Below are 13,847 nucleotides of genomic sequence, written 5' to 3' on the forward strand. Positions count from 1 at the left end.
TACCAAAAGTATTGGGACCCCTCTCTATATACACTATATTACCAAAAGTATTGGGACGCCTCTCTATATACACTATATTACCAAAAGTATTGGGACCCCTCTATATACACTATATTACCAAAAGTATTGGGACCCCTCTCTATATACACTATATTACCAAAAGTATTGGGACGCCTGCCTTTACACACACATCAACTTTAATGGTATCCCAGCCTTAGTCTGTAGGGTTCAATATGGAGTTGGCTCCGCCCTTTGCAGGAGAGCTGCACAATTCTGGATAAAATGAGAATCGCAATTTTTAGTTTTAAAGTAAAGATTACGATTCTCGGCTGCCTTTTTTTTTCCTTTTTTTTTTTTTTTTTTTCCAAGAACTGTTGAATAGATGTATTGAGGAATATTCAATATGTTCTCTGCAATGTGCATTCTGGGAATGTAATTTATAATTTATATGTAGAAATGTATATAGTGAGGCGCTGCTACTGATTGATGCACCAAAATTGAAATAGAAATAAAACTGCTGAATGTTGCTACATGCAATCCTAAAATTAATAAACCTATTAAGTGCTTGTGCAATTATATATATATATATATATATATATATATATATAATGCAATTATTTATATAATTAATGCAATAAATGCATTAAAAAATTAATGCAATTATTTATATATATATATATATACAATTTCAATCAGTGCTGGATGCAATGTATTCAAGAATAATTGGTGTACCATCAAGGAGGTAATGGAGTGCAATATATACTGATTGTATACATATGATGTGCAATAAATGATTGATAATTAATGTCCATAAACAATTGTGCCAAGTGATGTTTTCTTAGTTTCCACCCTGATGCAAACTTTGGAAGTGATGTCACTCGGAAACCTCCATGCATTTCGCCAGGAAGTGGCGTCATCATTTTTGTGTTTTTGATTGTCTTGTAATGATTTTTCTATTTAAGTAAAAATTAATAATAAAATAAAGAAGTTGTAAAGTCAGAAGGTGTATTCTATGCATTAGACTAAAAAGCCTTCTGTGTGGCCCCCCAATACTTACTGAGCCCCCTCTCTATCTAGTGATGTCCACGAGTCCTTTCACCATCTGGGACTCTCCCTCCTGATTGGCTGAGACACAGCTGCGGTGCCCATTGGCTCTCGTGGCTGTCAGTTAGCCAATCACGAGAGAGCGGGGGAGGGGTTGAACCACAGCTCTGTGTCTGAATGGATACACAGAGCTGGGATTGGGCTCAGGTACCTCCTATAGCCTAGGAGGGAGGGGCCAGGAGCGCTGACAGGGCGAAATGTGTTAAGCTTTTATGTTCCTGTCATACCTGTGATGTGATTTTAATGCTTCAATGAAGTTACCAAGGAGTGCAGCACAATTGGGGATCTTTGGATGTCTCTGAATCGCACAGACGAGCCGTGCAGCACCACACCGGGAGAGTCGCTCACTCACCTGCAGCGCCATTTCTTTGCCGGTTGGTTGGCATGTGCCGACATCCCCAAAGTGGGGAAAGTTCTTGAAGGTCAATCACTGGAGCGCTGTCCATTCCTTATTGCTAACATTTACCCGAAATGCGTCCACTGCACCATCTGTCAACCACTTCTCATACGAAGCTTCAATAAAAAAGATGATTGGAAGCGCAGCCGTCGCAAATCATTTGGGGCCAATTCACACCACATGCAGTCTGGTGCGATTTGTTTCTTCATCAAAAACGCATGGAAAGTAGGTTATATGATTTTCAATGGCCTAGTTTACACCGGTGCAGAGTTCCAGTTTAAAAAAAACATGCTGCATTTTTTTTTTTTTGCAATGCGCTGTACTGGAAAGCAGGAAAAATGCCATGGAACACACGTCCTTATTAATGGTTAAGAAAAAAGAGGGGTAAGAAATGCACTGGACTGCATCAAAAATGCACTGGAACGCACCAAAAAACGCATGCAGAAAAGCACCTGAAACGCATCTGGACTGCGTTTCTATGGTGTGAACCGGCCCCCTATATTACACAGAATGTGAGCCGGGCTTCACCTGATTGGTGTCTGGAGATTTGGGGCCATGTAACACCACATGCAGTCCAGAGGATTTTTTTTTCTGCATTAAAAACGCATGTAAAGTAGGTGATATGGTTTTCAATGGCAAAGTTCACACCAGTGCTTGCAGTTCCAGAAAAAAAAAGATGCTGCATTTTTCCTGCACTGGAACGCTGTAAAACGCACTGGAACACACATGTCCCTATTTAAGGGCCAGTTCACACCATAGAAACGCAGTCTGGATACATTCCAGATTCTTTTCTGCATGTGCATTTTTCCCCCCTCTCTTCTTAACCTTAAATAAGGACATGTGTGTTCCAGTGCGTTTTACAGCATTCCAGTGCAGGAAAAATGCATGTTCTACTTTTTTTTTTCTGGAACTCACTGGTGTGAACTTTGCCATTGGAAACCATAGAACCTATTTTCCATGCGTTTTTGATGCAGAAAAAATATTCACTGGACTGCATGTGGTGTGAACTGGCAGCAAAGGTTAAGAAAAAAGAGGAGGGGAAAAATGCACTGGAACACACCAAAAACGCGCATGCAGAAAAGCATCTGGAACACGTGCGGACTGCGTTTCTATGCTGTGAATCGGCCCTAACTAGAGACTCACCTGGAGTTTTTTTTTTTTTCTATTGAACGTTCTGCACTGCCTGACCGAATATACAATGGCTTCTATTAACCCTTTCTCTGCCAGGTCCGGACATCACACAGACCTGACAGTGGGGGGAGATCACACACAATCCGGGGGGCTGCAGCTCCTCTTCCCCTGGATTGCTCACCCCCCGCCCCCCAGTCTTTTAGACCCTGCATATCATTAGAGAATCTGTCCCCTAAAAAACATCACTTAGAGGACTTTTTGTCCCCCATGACATTAAAAATTGTTACACCCAAGCACATAAAACCCCCCCAAAAAAATTTAAGGCCCCCCTCACTCCCACATAGGAACGTATACACGTGTCAGGGCGCGTGGAAACGTTGGTTGTTACATATGGCCATACACACCAGAGGGAGAGCGATATTTCTGGCAGCAGACCTGTAATACTCACCTGATTCCTGTAGGGGGCTTTTGAGGCGTCGCCTATGAAAAATATCAGGTACTGATATTTGTCGCCATTTCACGATCGCACACAAACTTAATGTTGGACATGTTGGGTATCAATTTACTCGGTGTAACCTCAGCTTTTAATCTTTACCAAAATTTGGGTCATTGTCTAAATTCACATTAGTGTGTTTTTTTTTTTTTTTTATACTGAAATGTTGCGATCCCTGGACCTGTGCAGTAATAATGTGTGACATAAACACTTGGAAGTAGGGATCGACCGATTATTGGCAAAGCCGATATAGCGAGGACCGATATGCACTTTACCCAATATATCGGAATCGGCCCCGGAGGTTACCGATATTGCCGATATATGGAGGGCCGATCTGCACTTTCCCTCGATATATCGGAATCGCCCCGGAGGTTAGTTACCGATATTGCCGATATTTCGGGAAAGTGCTGTACCGGAGTGATGGGTGCAGCTAGAGGCATCACCCCGGTACCGGCATCCATAGCCGACGGTCGGCTGTCTTGTAATGACAACCAATGGGTCTGAGAAGTCGCTCGGCTGTCATTACACTGAGCGGGAGGGGACAGCGGGAGCCTTCCGCGGCTCACCTGGGTCTCCCGTCCCACTGGGAGACCCGGGCAACCATCCTGCACGGCCGCCGAAGACCTTTTCAAAGCCGCATTCAGCTCTGATCGGATCTCCATGTAAAAATCCAGAAGTGATGTTCACAACAGTACCTGTCAAGAAAAAAAAATGTTAAATGTACAAAAATATCGGCCTATATCAGCCAATACCGATATTCAATGGCCAAAATATCGGTATTGGTATTGGCTTTAAAAAAAACGATATCAGTCGATCACTACTTGGAAATACCGCTATTTTATTCTCCAGGGTGTCTGCTTTCCGAATATTTTATGTTTGGGGGTTTTATGTAATCTTCAGGCTAAAAATGATTTATTAAATGTACGCAAAAACGGCTGTGGCAGTGATAGGGACTTCCTTGCAGAATATAGAGATCTGATATAAATGGGCATCTAAGAAGAATAAAGAGGGGGGGGGGGGGGGGATTTGGGACTTAAAATCGGTACGCGAGGACAATGGCACATAATACAGCGTAAGGAAATTCAAATATTTAGGCGGGTCCACAACATAACATTATAAAAAATGGCCAATTGTATCATGTCCTCAGTATCGGTCCCAGGTTGGGGATCTTCTCATGTCCTCAGTATGTGTGATTGTGTGGGTCGCTCTGGGGTCCCATGTATGAGTGATTGTGTGGGTCGCTCTGGGGTCCCATGTATGAGTGATTGTGTGGGTCGCTCTGGGGTCCCATGTATGAGTGATTGTGCGGGTCGGGTCGGGCCGATCATTCCATTGGGCTGCCCTGCCGGTTTCTGCAAAATAAAAGGTGCAAAAAAAAAAAAATGCAGTCACAGGGGAATTGTATCGAGTTTTTGACCATGCGATTTCCCTGCAGTTCCTGCAAGCACACAGTGGGCTGAGATGCGTGGGGGTGCCATCTAGAATGGGGTGCGCTGGGGTCATGGGAGGGGGGGATGCAGGCCTGGTCGCCGGCTGCGGGGGATGTCTTGCCTCTGTGCCTGCCAGTGGGGGTAAGTCATGTTTTGCTTGGGGATCAAATACTTATTTAATTTATAACGATTGTATCGTGTTCTTTCTGGATTGATATTCTGTCTCTGCATTAATGCAAAAAGTGAGCGCCTAGGGCAGGGATGTGCAAACTGGTGGCCCTCCAGATGTTGCAGAACTACAAGTCCCATGCGGTGAGTGTATATATATATATACAGTATATATTCCCCAGGATTTGTATTTCTATCCATCCAGTCCTGCGATTTTCACAGCTCTGCAGTAAATGGTGAGTTCATCTGTCTGTCACTCTGCTGTCTCCTCCAATCAGCATGTTCCTTGTTAGCACATAAACTGATCGGTTCCTTTTGCTTTGACCTGCAAAAAGGCGAAAACCAATCAGAGTTCGGTACTTCCACTGCTTGCCTTTTTATCCAAGATATAAAATGATGAATTCATGAATACAGAGCTGCATTCATTTTTTGTTTATACCCAGCAGGAGTCCAGCTTTACAAATATAATACTTGGTGATCCCGCCATGAAGGACTTTCTTCCGGCACTTCCAGGTATGGGGGACAACGCTCTGTCCCTGTCCCCTAATTGTGCTCCTGTGTTGTCACCTGACACATGGGCTTCTCATGGAGACTACAATGGCTGCCTTTGTGCTCAGACAGTCCACTCTTGTCACCATCAAGAACCCCGCCCTGAAAAATGCCAATCCACCATCCCCGGAGTGTGCCCAGCTTTCTACAGACAGGAAGTGGCAGCAAAGAGGCGGTGGGAGATCAGCAGCACAGTAATGATGAATAAATAGATGGTAATTGTTTGGGACACACGGTGCCATAATAACAAAACACCATTCAGTTGGAGCTTCCACCGGTAATCTGGCCGCTTCCACTTGGGCACATGGGTGATATTTGGTTGTACGATCAAACTAGTAAAATTGCCGGTGATTGATTGCTATTGATTAGGGATTGGTTTCTACACATGGCTGCCTGGGGAGTGCAGACTGTAGTTGCGATTTTTTTTTTTTTGCTTATGCTCAAACACAGGGCTCAAAATCTGAGCGATCAGTTGCTACCACGTGAATCATTGTGTGTTGAGATCGATCGATAACTGCTAAAGATTTCCTGTGTGCCTATCCTGAATCCCCTGAATCTCATATTATTATCACCACTGGCAGAGTGTTGGTCTTGCAGTTCCTCATTAAGGCAGTTTATTGGGCTCCAGAGGGGTTAAGTAGGTTTCAAAGGGGTTCAATGGCTTCCAGAGGAGTTTGGTGGGTTCCAGAGGAGATGAATGGGTTCCAGAGGAGTTTGGTGGCTTCCAGAGGAGTTTGGTGGCTTCCAGAGGAGTTTGGTAGGTTCCAGAAGAGTTTGGTGGGTTCCAGAGGAGTTTGGTGGGTTCCAGAGGAGATGAATGGGTTCCAGAGGAGTTTGGTGGGTTCCAGAGGAGTTTGGTAGGTTCCAGAGGAGTTTGGTGGCTTCCAGAGGAGTTGAATTGGTTCCAGAGGAGTTGAATTGGTTCCAGAGGAGTTTGGGGGGTTCCAGAGATCACCCGTGTGTGCCTATCCTGAATCCCCTGAATCTCATATTATCATCACCACTGGAGTGTTGGTCGTGCAGCTCCTCGGTGAGGCTGCACTCACTCCTGGGTGTTTCTGGAACGTGTGAAAAGCCACAGAAAATGCACTGCAAATGCATGTCACATCCGCAGTGCCAATCATTGTTAATGGCACCCCAAGAGCCAGGAGCAGCCGTGTGTTTTATCATGTGGCAAACATGCCACAAATACGGCAAAACGCGCAATGAAAAAACATGCCACTCCAAAAACGTTGGAGCTTCTTTGGGGTGTTTGTCATGCATAGGGCAACTTATTCAGTAGCCTCCCGAGAAGTTCAGTGGGTTCCTGAAGAGTTCAGTAGGTTCCAGAGGGGTTCAATGAGTTCCACTGGAGTTTTGTGGGTTCCAGTGAAGTTTGGTAGGTTCCAGAGGAGTTTGATGGGTTCCAGAGGCGTTTGGTAGGTTCCAGTGAAGTTATGGAGGAGTTTGGTAGGTTACGGAGGTTTTTGGTAAGTTCTAGAGGAGTTCAATGGGTTCCAGAGGAGTTTGGTGGGTTCCAGAGGAGTTTGATGGGTTCTAATGGAGTTTGGTAGGTTCCAGAGGAGTTCAATGGGTTCCAGAGGAGTTTGGTAGGTTCCAGTGGAGTTACAGAGGAGTTTAGTAGGTTACGGAGGTGTTCGGTAGGTTCTAGAGAAGTTTTGTAGGTTCCAGAGGAGTTTGGTAGGTTCCAGAGGAGTTTGGTGGGTTCCAGAGGAGTTTCATGGGTTCTAATGGAGTTTGGTAGGTTCCAGAGGAGTTCAATGGGTTCCAGAGGAGTTTGGTAGGTTCCAGTGGAGTTATAGAGGAGTTTAGTAGGTTACGGAGGTGTTCGGTAGGTTCTAGAGAAGTTTGGTAGGTTCCAGAGGAGTTTGGTAGGTTCCAGAGGAGTTCAATGGGTTCCAGAGGAGTTTGGTAGGTTCCAGTGGAGTTATAGAGGAGTTTAGTAGGTTACGGAGGTGTTCGGTAGGTTCTAGAGAAGTTTGGTAGGTTCCAGAGGAGTTTGGTAGGTTCCAGAGGAGTTTGGTGGGTTCCAGAGGAGTTCAATGGGTTCCAGAGGAGTTCAATGGGTTCCAGAGGAGTTTGGTGGCTACCGGAGGACTTTGGTAGGTGCCATAGGAGTTGGAAAGGTTTCAGAGGAGTTAGATAGTGTTTAAACTGCTCTGGAGCCCAACAAACTCCTCTGAAACCTATCCAACTTCTCTGGAACCTACCAAGCTCTGCTGGAGCCCACCAAAGTCCTCTGAAACTTTACCAACTCCTCTGCAAGCTACCAAACTTCTCAGGAACCTTCTGAACTCCTTAGGAGGAGTTTAATGGGTTCCAGAGGAGTTCAGTAGGCTCCAGAGGAGTATGGGTAGGTTCCAGAGCAGTGTGATAGGTTCCAGAGGAGTTTGGTAGGTTCCAGAGGAGTCAGATAAAGTTCAGAGGAGTTCAGTGAGCTCCAGAAGAGTTCAGTAGACTCCAGATGAGTTTGGACAGGAAGTATTTTGTGTGATGAACCAATAAAAGAATTATTACCCTACAGGTTTTTTATAGCACCAACAGTTTGCACAACGCTTTACAACATGAGGGCAGACAGTAGAGTTACAATTCAGGAGGAATCCGAGAGCCCGGCTCCTTAGAGCTTACAATCTAAGAGGAAGTGATACAAAAGGTAATAGCTGTGGGGGATGTGCTGATGAAAAATAAAAGTAGGGTTGTTAGGTGAGGGCAGGATAGGCTTCTCTGAAGAGAAACGTTTTTCAGGGATCCCCTAAAGTCGATAGAGTTGGGCATAGCCGGAAAGATTGGGGTAGGGAATTCCAAAGGATGGGAGGAGGTGACGAGGGAGCAAGAGAGCAGGAGGTATTGGGAGGAACGAAGAGAACAATTTGCTTGGTATTTTGAGACTAGGTTGGTGACATAGGGCACACCCTAATCACCCCATGTGGCGCAGATTCCCTGTTTAGACTTCCAATATTTCACTGAAGCCCCCTAACAGGGCTTCTAAAAAAATTGCAAAAAATAGAAAAATAAAATAATAAAAATAAAAACTACTGACACCAATCTCTGCCCTACTGACTATATATATATATATATATATAGGCACACTCATGCATATGTGTTTGAGCTTTGGAGTAGGCTGCGCACACCTATGGTTGGTGATGTAGCTGGGGGAAGAGTTGTGGATGGCTTTGTAAGTTATTGTTAGTATCCTGAATTAAATTCGTTGGGGGAGGGGAAGCCAATGGAAAGACTGGCAAAGGGCGGTAGCAGACGCTCAGTGGTTTGTAAGGTGGATGAGTCTGGCGGAAGCTCCTCAAAAGAATTAGAGAGTCAACAAAGTATCCTCCATCAGGTGTAGGTGAGACTCTGAGCACTAGGTGACGCTCTTCTAATGTCTCTGCACAGGAGCTCATTATTACACCGCCCCGAATTCCCCGTCATGAAACCAAAGGGAACCGGTTTGTTCTTGTCCAGAATTTGCTGAAACCCTCATTACCCAGGAAAAATGTTTGCTTTCATTTTCCATAGGACATGTAAGGACCGGTCTCTCTAGGGTTGGCCATGTGGTGGGACTTCTCTGTAAAGTACTTTGGAGGAGATTTACTAAAACTGGATCTGCAGCTCTACAAAGAAAACAATCGGCTTCCAGGTTTTTTTTTTGTAAGGCCCCTTTCACACTTATACGACGCGAGTTTGCCGCGATTTTGACGTGACTTTGCCGCGATATTGAAAGCAATGGCTTTGGCTCAAAACGCAATCAAATCGTGGCAAAGTAGTGCAGGAACTACTTTGAAGTCGGTGTGACTTCAAAACGCACTGATATGAATGGGGCTCATTGAAAATAATGGAAAACGACTTGTCATGCGATTTTGCGGTCCAAAATCACGGGACAAGTCGCACTAGTGTGAATGGGGCCTTAAAGCTTCATTGAAGAAGCTGAAGTTAGAAGCTGATTGGCTGCCATGCACTATGTACTCCAGTTTTTAGTAAATCTCCCCCAATGTGTCCAGCCAATGATTGAGTCCAAGCACAGGATGGCCAGGAGCTCCCTACTCTGTGCTTGGCTACTCCTGTAGGGTTGGAGATTTAGGCTGGGCACACAGGGGCCCATCAGTGGTTTATCACTATTGATTGCTACATATATGGTTGCATGTGGTATCAATTCATTGCACAAATTTATTCATGTTTTAATTCTTTTTATTTCGATTTTTATAGTGAAATTACAAACGTATAAAATAACAGTCAGCACTACAAAGCATCGGCTCCAGTGAACAGTGCAGCTCCCATACAATAATATGTCACCGCTTTCATCCAAAGAAGTGAACAGAAATCACACTGATCAGCAAAGAATGTATCAATTCTCACCACCCCCAATAATACCAATATTGATTATACCAAATGTGCACCAAGGCCCCGCCCACAACATGTGCTTTCTCTAGCGCTCATCGACAGACGTAGTCCTCGGTGATACACCACCTTCGGGTTATGTTACCTCCGCAGGAGCAGGACTAGACAGGAAATTAAAAAGCTCTGGCCACACCCTAGGGGCAGTCCCAGAGGGTATATCCTCTCTCTCTCTGCCTCAGCAAATCAGTTATTTTCTGTCTAGTTAGGAGTAAGGACCTAGATACCTTGCTGGGATCTTAGGTCCTGGCAAGAAATTTTTTTCTAAAAGGATTTTTGGACAGCTTTTTTTCTCCAGTGTTCCTGTGAGATCTTCAAGCAAGAAAGCTGAACTGGGCGACGGGCTGGATGTTGAGATCCGGTGGTCACCCCAGTTCAGCCTACGAGCGCGTGCAGGCCATAGCTCCGCGCTGAGTCGGCCGCGACAAAGTCCCATTAAAGGACTGAACCCGCGAGTTAAACGTCTCGCTGAAACGCCAAAGACCATGAGTCACGGCGTCTGTATCGGTCGACAGCCCTCCCGCCCCGGTGGAGAGGGGTACTGTCAGGAGTTGGTGCCCGCCTGGTTCCGGTATGGTGAGTAGTATGTTCCCCCTGTTTTCCCTGACGGGTTTTGTGGTGAACGCGGGCCCCTCTCTGTATGGTAAGAAAGAGTTCTTTCTATCCTATAACATGTCACAAATCCTCCTACTTTGAGTGTGATTTTATGTGTGCAAAAGCCAGGAGGCTTGGTTTGGGAGCTAACAATCTATTGTATACATGTTTCAAAGATGTAATCTGTGGCATTCTGGGAATCTTATGGGTTAAGTATAAGCTACCTACCAGTCAGAAGCCATGGACATGTAGACTGCCTTCCAAATCAGATCTCCAGCTAATAGCAGGCCTCCCGAACGGCCATGCGGTCCGCCAGGGCCGGTACCGCCAAACACGCCATATCCCCATGCAGAGAGAGTGTTGTGTGCCTGCAGCACACCGCTAGTCAGCACAGGCCGCCGCCATGTTTTTTGCTGGATCGCACGAGCCGCCATTTTGGCGTAGCCTCGTGTCTCCAGCATGGGGGCGGCCATGTTTTAGGTGATTCTACACCTCGTGGAGCTTGGGGGAGGTGCCGGAAGGCGTACAGAGGGGCGGAGCCGCCTCCTTTCTTCCTGGGCAGCCAGCCAAAAGACTTCCTGTTTGTCTAAGACAGCGCTGTAAGCTGTTGCAGTTTAACTCTGAGCATCAAGTGGTGAGCCTGGGGGTCTATCTCTCTCTCTCTCGATCGATAGGGATCCCTAGCAGGTAACACTAAGGGGTTTTTTGTGGCGCTGAGGGTCAAAAAAAAAAAAAAAAAAAAAAGTTTTTTCTTTACTTTGAATTATATCATCCAGGAAGTAACTGGAGTTATTATGGACCCTGCCACACAGATTCCCCCACCTGTTTCCCTCGAGGGGGCCTCGGGACCCGCCGGTGTACAGAGTATAGAGTCATTTACAGCAATTTTGGAGTCTATGGTGGCTCGGGTGGAGGCGGCCTGTCAGGGACGGGGGTCAAGGAAGCGACCCCCGCCTACCCCTATACTATCTGACACCTCTGACTCTGATTCAGAGATGGTCATTGCAGTTGCAGGTCCCTCTGCAAGGGCTGTTATCCCAGGTAAAGCCCCCTCAGACAGTGAGGAGGACGCTTCTTCTCCTGCTATAATTCAGGAAGAAGCATTGGTGGACGCACTAGTTGTGGCAGTGCAAGAAACCTTAAAACTTGAGGCTTTACCGGCAGAGGCAACTGAAACAGAGATGCCTTTTGGGACTAATAAGCCCATCAAGACGGCGAAGGTTTTTCCTGTACCTAAATGTTTTGGAAATCAGATTAAAGGAGAATGGGAACATTCTAAACGTACCTTTACTATTTCCAAGCATATTGCTAGACGCTATCCGTTTGAGGAATCCATCATTAAGAAATGGACGGTACCACCAGTCGTGGATCCGCCTATTTCCAGGCTGAATAAAGCCACGGTTATCCCAGTGGAGGACACTTCGTCCTTTAAGGATCCGGTGGATCGAAAGATAGAAGCGGAGTCCCGCACTATCTTTTCTCTGATAGGGTCAGCATTTAGACCAGTAATTGTTATTGGTCTAGTTTCCCAGACACTTACAGAATGGGCGAAGATGGTACGCCAAGATCTTAGGGGAAAAGATATTCCCCAGGAGACATCTGATTTGGTAGAACAGATCATACAAGGGCTACGGTTTATCTGTGACGCAGCCTTGGACACTACTCCCTTGTTAGGGCATGCATCTAAGTTAGCAGTGATCCTCAGACGTGTGCTGTGGTTAAAATGCTGGTCAGCTGACCTAGGTTCCAAAAAGACTTTGACCAATCTCCCTTTCCAGGGGAATCGTCTATTTGGAGCCAACCTAGATGAAATCATTAAGGATGCCACCGGGGGCAAGAGTACTTTTTTGCCACAGGCTGCAAAAGCTAAGGAACCTCGCAACAAGCGAGGACCTTTCTTTACCGCCCATAAAGGACGCCCGGCTGGTACTTCCGGGAAAGGCAAGACTCCTCCAGGAGGGTTCAAGAAGGGCTGGTCGGACAAGCAGAGGACCAACCCAGCCAAACCCGAAGTAAAGGAGTACACAGCCTGAAGGTGCGCCCCCACCCAATTTCAGGGTGGGGGGACGTTTTCACCGGTATTCAGGACATTAGATCGAGCATCAACCACTACTACCGGTGCGATTCTTCCCTTCCAACATTTAAGTACAGTAAGCGGTAGTTACCGTTCCCTGTATAGATCTTTTCCTTTACCTTTTCCTAAGATTAGTCCCGATACCTCACAGGAATCGGATCTGATTGACCAGATAGGCCAAGTAGCCTCTAGTCGGGTGACTTCGGTCCCTGAGGTTCAACCAGAAAAGATCACCTTGCCTGATAACTATCAGGTATCTGATAAATGTGTGGGAACAGAAAACGACCAGACTTTCTCGGATGGTCGGGGCCAGATACCTCTAGGGACGCCTGGTTCAGATCCTATCAGCGCCAGTGGTCCTAGAAATTCTAGGCTGGCCTCTTCAAGCCGGCCTGGCCGACTTGGACAGGTTAGTCGCAGACGTTCCGTGGGAACTTCGTCTCAGGGAGTGTCTGTAGTCTCAAGGACCTATTTACCTTCGTGCTTTACAGTCGCTGGTTTTAATGGCCTGGCCATTGAGACCCAAGTACTGAAGGACAGAGGTTTGTCTACTTCTGTCATTCCTACCCTTATTAAAGCAAGGAAAGCGACTTCCAGCAAAGTCTATTATCACACATGGAAGACTTATATTGCGTGGTGCGAATCTTTAGGATTTCCTCCACGTACCTATTCGGTGTCTCGAATATTGGCCTTTTTGCAACAAGGGGTTGAGCAGAAGCTAGCCTTGAGCACCATCAAGGGTCAAGTTTCAGCATTAGCAATCTTCTTTCAGAAACCTTTAGCTACCAAATCCTTGGTGCGGAATTTCATCCAGGGGGTGCGGCACCTGGCTCCTCCAGTCCGCGCGCCCTTACCGCCCTGGGATCTTAATTTGGTTTTGTCGGTTCTACAGAAACCTCCCTTTGAAAACATCAGGGAGATTCCCTTGCTTACTTTATCCCAGAAGGTGGTCTTCTTGGTGGCTATTACTTCTGCTCGCAGGGTGTCAGAACTGGCTGCATTGTCATGCCAGTCCCCATACCTAGTGATTCATAGGGATAAGGTAGTACTTCATCCTAAGCCATCTTTTCTTCCTAAGGTGGTTTCAGATTTTCATCTGAATGAAGATATTGTACTACCTTCCTTGTGTCCTCAGCCCAAGCATCATCGGGAACATGCGTTGCATTCCTTGGATGTGGTTCGGGCAATCAGGGTATACCTGAAAGCTACGGAATCATTCCGTAAGACGGATTCACTTTTTGTGATCACGGATGGCCCCAGAAAGGGTTTGCCTGCATCTGCCGCGACCATTGCCAAATGGATTAGACAAACGGTGGTACAGGCTTATTCTATTAAGGGTCAGAGTCCTCCGTTCCCTGTTAGGGCGCACTCCACTCGAGCGCTCAGTACTTCCTGGGCCTTTCGCCATCAGGCGTCAGTGGTCCAGGTATGTAAGGCGGCCACCTGGTCGTCGGTACATACCTTTACTAAATTCTATAAAATTGATGTGACGGCATCGGCGGATGCCTCATTTGGCCG

General features: G+C 46.3%; 1 protein-coding gene across 1 annotated transcript in view; it reads left to right on the plus strand.

Annotated features, from left to right (window-relative positions):
- Nucleotides 1-5,320: 5,320 nt before the first annotated feature.
- LOC309566041 (cadherin-1-like) overlaps nt 5,321-13,847 on the plus strand; it is a gene marked incomplete at its 5' end in the record, with an annotated part of 127,081 nt that continues 118,554 nt past the window's right edge. The window contains one exon of the mRNA XM_082271064.1: nt 5,321-5,466. Coding sequence (XP_082127190.1) covers nt 5,321-5,466 — 146 coding nt within the window. The remainder of the gene's footprint in view (nt 5,467-13,847) is intronic.

The sequence above is a fragment of the Pelophylax lessonae genome (genome assembly GCF_965119305.1).
Source record: "Pelophylax lessonae genome assembly, chromosome: 10".
Classification (NCBI taxonomy): Eukaryota; Metazoa; Chordata; class Amphibia; order Anura; family Ranidae; genus Pelophylax; species Pelophylax lessonae.